The 8098-nt window shown below is 47.4% G+C and overlaps 1 protein-coding gene across 2 annotated transcripts in view; it reads left to right on the forward strand.

Moving 5' to 3' along the window:
- Positions 1-7863, forward strand: part of LOC119963507 (probable E3 ubiquitin-protein ligase HERC3) — a 77140-nt gene extending 69277 nt beyond the window's left edge. The window contains exons 23-25 of one of the 2 annotated variants that reach the window (XM_038792727.1): positions 136-319; positions 4643-4745; positions 7063-7271. In XM_038792727.1, coding sequence (XP_038648655.1) covers positions 136-319; positions 4643-4745; positions 7063-7271 — 496 coding nt within the window. Of the gene's footprint in view, positions 1-135; positions 320-4642; positions 4746-7062 lie in introns of both variants that reach the window. The other variant, XM_038792728.1, reaches the window with a different exon arrangement.
- Positions 7864-8098: the final 235 nt, after the last annotated feature.

Raw genomic sequence — 8098 nt, forward strand, 5'->3', positions numbered from 1 at the left:
ATGGGAAAGGACAACTGAATGACGTAAAAGTTGGCTTGGGCACAGTTAAATGCGTTTGGCAACTGAGGGGGGGGAAAAAAGACACTTGTCGTACTTGATTGTAATGCTTGTGGTGGTTCCACTGTCGTTTTCCAGGAAGGAATTTGTGCAAGCTTACGTGGACTACATCTTCAATAACTCTGTCCAGGAGCTCTTCTCGGCTTTTTCCAGTGGCTTCCTGAAGGTTTGTGGCGGGAAGGTCCTTCAGCTCTTCCAGCCCAGTGAGCTGATGGCCATGGTGGTGGGAAACACCAGTTACAACTGGAAGGAGTTGGAGATGGTAAGAGCCCTCACAGGAAATTGTCTTGTTTATAGTTCTGCGAGATCTCCTGCCCCTTCGTCAATATTATTGTCAAGCCAATAGCAATCATTACCCTTGATGTGGAGAAGCCGGCGTTGGACTGGGGTGAGCACAGTAAGAAGTCTTACAACACCAGTTTAAAGTCCCAACAGGTTTGTTTCAAACACGAGCTTTCGGAGCGCAGCTCCTTCCTCAAATGAATGGAGAGGTATGTTCCAGAAACATTAAGTCAGAGATGCTGGACAATGCTTGGAATACGAGCATTTGCAGGTAATCAAATCATTACAGATCCAGGGAGAGGGATAATCACAGGTTAAAGAGGTGTGAATTGTCTCAAGCCAGAACAGTTGGTAGGATTTTGCAAGTCCAGGCCAGATGGTGGTGGGGGGGGGGGGGGGGGGGGGTGGATGTAATGCGACATGAATCCAAGATCCCTGTTGAGGCCGCACTCATGCGTGCGGAACTTAGCTATAACTTTGTGCTCGGCAATCATTATCCTGGTCACCATAGAAGCCCTACAAATCAGAAGGAGGCCATTCGGCCCATCTGGTCTCCACTGACCCTGCGAAAGAGAACCCTACCTAGGCCCACTCCCTTGCCCTATTCCTATACCTCACCTAATCTGCAAATCTTTGGACGCTAAGGCTCAATTTAGCATGGCCAGTCCACCAAACCTGTGGGAAGAAACCGGAGTGGCCGTAGGAAACCCACGCAGACAGGGGGGGGGAATGCAAACTCCACACAGGCAGTCACCCAAGGCTGGAATTAAACCTGGGTCCCTGGCGCTATGAGGCAGCCGTGCTAACCAGGGTGCTGCCCTTAACCACTGTGCCACCCTGGTATCTTGGCATTCAAACGAAGTCTGGTTGTTGTTTTCAAATGTGCCAATAATGATTAGTTGCCAAACATCCTGGAGCAATGCTGGAACCGAAGAATAATATCCTACCTGTGACAATTCCTGGAATGGTGAGTCCCCAGGATTTGTTGAGACCCAAGTGTAGAGAAATGGCTATTTTATTTTACTGAAGGGGCAGCACGGTGGCACAGTGTGTTAGCACTGCAGCCTCACGGCGCCGAGGTCCCAGGTTCGATCCCGGCTCTGGGTGACTGTCCGTGTGGAGTTTTCACATTGTCCCCGTGTTTGCGTGGGTTTCGCCCCCACAACCCAAAGATGTGCAGCATAGGTGGATTGGTCACTCTAAATTACCCCTTAATTAGAAAAAAAATGAATTGGGTACTCTAAATTTATTTTTAAAACATAATTTTTAAAAAATTTTACTGAAGATCAGTTTTGTTATTTGGGCCACAACATGGTGTTGGAAGTTGTTTAACAATTAGCATACCCCCCCACCACCTACGTCTTCCTTCAATTCTCAATATCTACATCGGAATGATAGAGTATCCGGCCATTATTGCTGTTTTCTGGCACCTTGCTGTGCACAAATTGGTTGCCGTGCTTCTTACATCGCAATAGTGGCTACACTTTTTAAAATAAATGTAGAGTACCCAATTGTTTTTTCCTAATTGAGGGGCAATTTAGGGTGGCCAATCCACCTACCCTGCAGATCTTTGGGTTGTGGGGGTGAGACCCTCGCAGACACGGGGAGAATGTGCAAAGTCCACACGGACAGTGACCCAAGGCTGGGATCGAACCCGGCTCCTCAGCGCCGTGAGGCAGTAGTGCTAACCACTGCATCACCGTGCTGCCCTCATAGTGGCTACACGTCAAGAGTACTTCATTGGCTGTGCAGTACTTGTGGATGAAAGGTGCTGCATGAAGGCAGGTCTTTCTCACAACAACGCCCCCCCCTCCCTCCCCACCACCATGATTCTAATGTCGGTCCAGTTCTATAAAGATCCCATCCATTGTAATCTCACCTTTTAAATCGAGTCAAGCCAAATCATGTCAATAAAGGCTTGTATTTATATGGCTCCTTTAATGTGGTAAAATGTCCCAAGACCGTGTTAATCTCCTGGACATTAGGGAGTTGGTTCTAGGGATTGGATTGGATTTGTTTATTGTCACGTGTACCGAGGTACAGTGGAAAGTATTGTTCTGAGTACAGTTCAGACAGATCGTTACGTACATGAAAAAAAATACACAAGGCAAACATAGAACATAGAACAGTACAGCACAGAACAGGCCCTTCGGCCCAATGATCACCCTACTCAAACCCACGTATCCACCCTATATCCGTAACCCAACAACCCCTTAACCTTACTTTTTAGGACACTACGGGCAATTTAGCATAGCCAATCCACCTAACCCATAACCTAAAACATAAAATACACAATGAAAATACATAGACACAAGCATCACGTAAAGCATAGAGTTGCAGTCCTACTCAGTAGAAAAGATGTGTGAAGAGATCAAGTCAGTCCATAAGAGGGACGTTTAGGAGTCTGGTAACAGCGGGGAAGAAGCTGTTTTTGAGTCTTTTCGTGCGTGTTCTCAGACTTTTGTATCTCCTGCCCGATGGAAGAAGTTGGAAGAGTGAGTAAGCCGGGTAGGCGGGGTCTTTGATTATGCTGCCCGCTTTCCCAAGGCAGCAGGAGGTGTAGATAGTCAATGGATGGGAGGCGGGTTCGTGTGATGGACTGGGCTGTGTTCATGAATCTCTGTAATTTCTTACGGTCCTGGGCCGAGCAGTTGCCATACCAGGCTGTGATGCAGCCCGATAGGATGCTCTCTATGGTGCATCTGTAAAGGTTGGTAAGAGTCGATGTGGACATGCCGAATTTCCTTAGATTCATGAGGAAGTATAGGCGTTGTTGTGCTTTCTTGGTGGTAGCATCGACGTGTGTGGACCAGGACAGATTGTTGGTGATGTTCACACATAGGAATTTGAAGCTGCCAACCATCTCCACCGTGGCCCTTATGATGCAGACAAGGGTGTGTACAGTACTTTGCTTCCTGAAGTCAATGACCAGCTCTTTCGTTTTGCTGACATTGAGGGAGAGATTTTTGTTGTTGCACCACTCCACTAGATTCTCTATCTCCCTCCTGTATTCTGACTCATCCTTGTTCGAGATCCCCTATGGTCGTGTCGTCAGCAAACTGGAGTTGGAGCCAAATTTTGCCATGTAGTCGTGTGTGTACAGGGAGTATAGTAGCGGGCTAAGTACGCAGCCTTGCGGGACCCCGGTATTGAGGACTATCGTGAAGGACGTGTTGTTGTTAATTCTTACTGACTGTGGTCTATGGGTTAGGAAGTCGAGGAGCCAAGTCCTAGGTTTTGGAACTTTGATTTGAGTTTGACTGGGATTATGGTGTTGGAGGCAGAGCTGTAGTCAATAAATGGGAGCCTGATGTGGGATATAGCAGGGGGGATGGTGCAACAATGGAGGGATTAGAATATGAAGATGAGAATTTCAATGGTGTTCAGGGACTAGAACCCATTCAGGTCAGCAATAAGAGCTGTGAAGCCTGCGTTAGGACACCCAAGGAATTTCATGTGTTAGGATGTGAGGAGCTGTTGTACCTTTTTATGGAATCTGATGATGTGCCAGCGTTCTGAGGTGAGTTTTTGTCCAGTGCGTGTGCTCTCTCTTTGTTGCGTTATTGTTACCTGTGGTGTATACTGCTTAGATCCCTTGAGCAGTCTTGTAAAAGTTACCAAGAAGTCTTTATTAATGATACTGAACTATGTGCATGTTTACTTAGGGTACAGGTATGGCAAGGACTCCATGGCATGCCCTTATATATTTCTACCTAGCTCTTTCTACACTGCGGACCAAAGCTCGCGGTCAGGTGCCACCTTGCATCACTGGTGAGCGATACTGTACTGCGCCCAAGGTTAACCCTTACGAAACCGACCACAGGATTTTATCACTGATAGGTCTACAACCAAGAATGTACCATTAATCACAGGTCTTGGTAGAGGTAGTGTTGGTCATCCAGCCACAAGGAGTGCTGAAGGACATCCTGTGATCCATTTTTAAGAGCTGGAATTGCCCATGTAGTCGTCAATCTGAATCTGATCACTCTGGAATGTCCCAAGAAACCTCCTCACTGCCCATTTTGCCTAAAGCTGGCCATGCAAAGAAACCTGTCCATTTATAATTGTAACAAATTGGTCACAATTAAAATCCAGTTCCTCGACCTATTATAGGAAACCTTAACCAATTTGATTTGCTTTTTAATGTCACCTGTGTTTGTATATCAATGTATATTTTGTGTTGAGCTTGTGTTGTATGAGCCTGTGTGTATGTGAGCACATGTGTACTGTGGGTGTGTGTGTGACCCTTGAACTGTGCAGTTTCTCATGCAAGGTTTTGTTCATTTGAATTGTGTTTTACCAGAGTGCAATATACAAGGGAGATTACCATCCTGCACATCCTACCATAAAAATATTTTGGGAAGTATTCCATGATTTTCCTTTGGAAAAAAAGAAGTTGTTTCTGTGTAAGTGTGGTTATTTTTGTGAATTGTGACCTTGTCGGTTGTTAAAAGTCTCGCAGACAAAAGTACATTTTGGTTGGTGTGGGATCAGGACATTTTTTTTTTTCTTCCCAATCTGAAATGTACTGTTCCGATCCAGCCTGTTTAGTTTTGCTGCTGATGGCTGTTAATGTGAGCTGGGGCCACTGTAGGTCTGGTTAGTAGCTTTGGATACATGCTTCCTCGCGAAAGAATAGATAAGAGGGAGCCTCTGGGCCCACAGGGTAAGGAATGTGAGACTGGTCTTTTTCACCCCTCTCTGACCCACACTGCTTGTACCTGTCCCGCGTGGTCTGAGGGGCATCCCACTACCAGCGTCTTGGCGCACCACAGAGGTAATGGGGCAGGAGGGTGCAAACATCTTCAGCTATTGCCTCAATGGCCGACCTTCCATCACAAGGTTAGAAGTGGGGATTACTTGCACAATGTTCAACACCATTTGCAACTCCTCAGATACTGAAGCAGTTCATGTACAAATGCAGCAAGACTGAACAGTATCCAGGCTTGGGCTGACAATTGGCAAGTTACATTTGTGCCTCGCAAGTGCCAAGCAATGACCACCTACAGCAAGAGAGCACCTATCCATCGCCCCATGCCATTCAATGGCATTACCATCGTTGAATGCCCCCACCATAATCAGCCGTTGACCAGAACCTGAACTGGACTAGCTGAATAAACACCGTAGCTACAAGAGGCGAGTGACATGGGAACACCACACCTGGAGGTTCCCCTCCAAGCCACTCACCATCCCGACTTGGCGATATATCGCCGTTCCTTCACCCTCGCTGGGTCAAAATCCTGGGTCTTCTTCCCTAACAGCACTGCGGGTGTACTTACACCACCTGTTTAGGGTTGGATGCAGTAGAGGGTGGTGCTTCTGCATTATTCAACCCCCCACTGTGACGGCGGTTCAAGAAGGTGGCTCACCACCACCACCACCTTCTCGAGGGCGATTAACGATGGACTATAACTGCTGGCCTCTCCAGCGATGCCCACATTCCATGAATAAACTAGTTAAAATCCCTCATCCAGCCCAGCTCCATCCTTTTCCCCCATCTGCACCCTCTACTCCAACTACTCCTCAAATAGTCTGGCGGAACGGAAAGGGATCGGCCCCTTCGAAAGTGTCACTCCATCTTTTTCTTGACCTTTACACTCCGGCGGGGGGGGGGGGGGTACAGACTCATCCTGAGGAAAAGTTGAGGCAAATCGATCTATCATGTCCTGTTTTCACTCGGTAGGAGCATAGTATCCATAGTAGGTTGTCCACTCGTGGGGTTCATGATGCACACTGAGAACCCCTTCAAATGCCCATTTTACGGTGAAAGGTGCTCTTGGGAAACCCCGTTTTGTGCTCGTTGATCAGCTGAGAAGAATTGAAAGCTGTTGCTCAGTGGCACAAACTGACCTCCCGCCGTCCTCATAGTCGGGATCCGGTGATCCCATCGTCGAGGACAAGGCCACGCTGCAGATTTTTGTCCGCCGTCACAGTCAGCCGATCCATCGTTGAGGTAGGACTTGTGACTGGCAGTCCCTCCTCAGCGTGTCACGGGTGCTGTCAAGTAGGTCGATGGGGTGGGGGTTTGAATGATGCAGAAGCATCACCCTCTACTGCATCCAACCCTAAACACCCTATTGCTGTGGCCCGCGGCTGCTTCTTTATCAGAGCTTCTGCCACTTTTGTAGCTAGCCTCCATATCTAGGGGCTGGTTTAGCACAGTGGGCTAAGCAGCTGTCTTGTAATATAGAACAAGGCCAGCAGCACGGGTTCAATTCCTGTACCGGCCTCCCTGAACAGGTGCCGGAATGTGGCGACAAGGGGCTCTTCACAGTAACTTCATTGAAGCCTACTTGTGACAATAAGCTATTATTAATATTATTATTATTATCTGGAGGCTGTTCAGATTTCAACCACCCGCTGACAGGGATGGCAGCTAAAGTTCCTCCGAGGCCGTTTCAAACATCTCTCACTTGTTGCATTTATATCAATTTTTTCCTCCAAAAAAATCCGCATTTCCACATCTCGCTGGTTAACCACAAAGATCGCTCTCATTCGTCATTTGAATAGTTCCTGCTTCCCACCACACCCGGGCTGGGGTCTTGATCTCTTCAAATCTATTGTCGGGAATGTCTCGCGTTAACCGAAATGAGCAGCTTGGTGTATTCTTTATTTGGTGCAGTGGAATTTATTTTGCTGCTGTTGTTAAGGAAAGCTATTTAATTTTGGAAAGGTTGACCGGGTTCCTCACTTTTTTTTAATATACCCTTGTTCCACCCGCAGTGTTTTTGACGGGCAGTGACCGGATTCCTATTTATGGCATGGCAAGTATCCGGATGACCATTCAGCCCACAGCCGGAGGGGAGCGCTACCTGCCGGTGGCTCACACCTGTTATAACCTGCTGGATCTCCCCAAGTACACCAGTAAAGCAGCATTGATTACTAAACTCACTCAGGCTATCGACCACCACGAAGGCTTCAGCTTGGTATGAAACAAACTCTTCTTCATTCCATTGCAAAGGAGATGTATCGATTTAATAAGCACTTTATTATTATTATTATTGGAGATTATTTTACAAAATGCAGTCTCGTCCCTCCTGGTTTTAGATCATTTTACAATGTAGTCTGGTAGACTACCCACTTTGACAGTAATTCCAAACTGTTGTACATTTTAAACAAGCTATTGTTCAACGCAGCTGCATTTTTTTTTAAAGCATTGAGTTTAATTGGAATGTAATGTGCTTCAATTGGCCATGCGAACAAGGATTGACTGGTGAAGGCCCAGTTTAACGGAACCTTGCAGACACTTCTGGGTTTCAATGATGCACCCGGTTGGAATCTCTGAAACGTACACGACTTAAAGAATGGCCGAGAAATTTAGATGGTCCTCTTGTCCGTTTCTGTCTGGCGCTAAACGGGCGGGAAACGTGCACTCGTCACGAACCGGAGAGAGTGCCCACCCCTTGACCAGGATTCACGTCTAAAACAGGGATTAGTTTGGCCCTTTCCACGTGGAAATAAGGGCCTTAATATTCATTTGGGTCTTTCATCCTCCATGCAGCCTCTCTTTCCCCCCCCCCCCCCCCCCCAACAAGATTTGTTGGTTTCAAAGTATTCAGACAAACCAGGCCTGTAGCCACCAAGGGGAGGGGGGGGGGGGGCATTGGAGGCTTCCACCAACAAGTTGGCTAAATGAAGACTCGCCTGAATGGGGAGTTGGGAGGAGGAGAGAGGGCCTGCTGATTGCATAATCGAGCTGTGTGGGCTGCAGCCTGTCTGTTACTCACACCCTGATTCTCACTGTGCCCTCGACTCCCTT

Source organism: Scyliorhinus canicula, chromosome 3 (genome assembly GCF_902713615.1).
Source record: "Scyliorhinus canicula chromosome 3, sScyCan1.1, whole genome shotgun sequence".
NCBI lineage: Eukaryota > Metazoa > Chordata > Chondrichthyes > Carcharhiniformes > Scyliorhinidae > Scyliorhinus > Scyliorhinus canicula.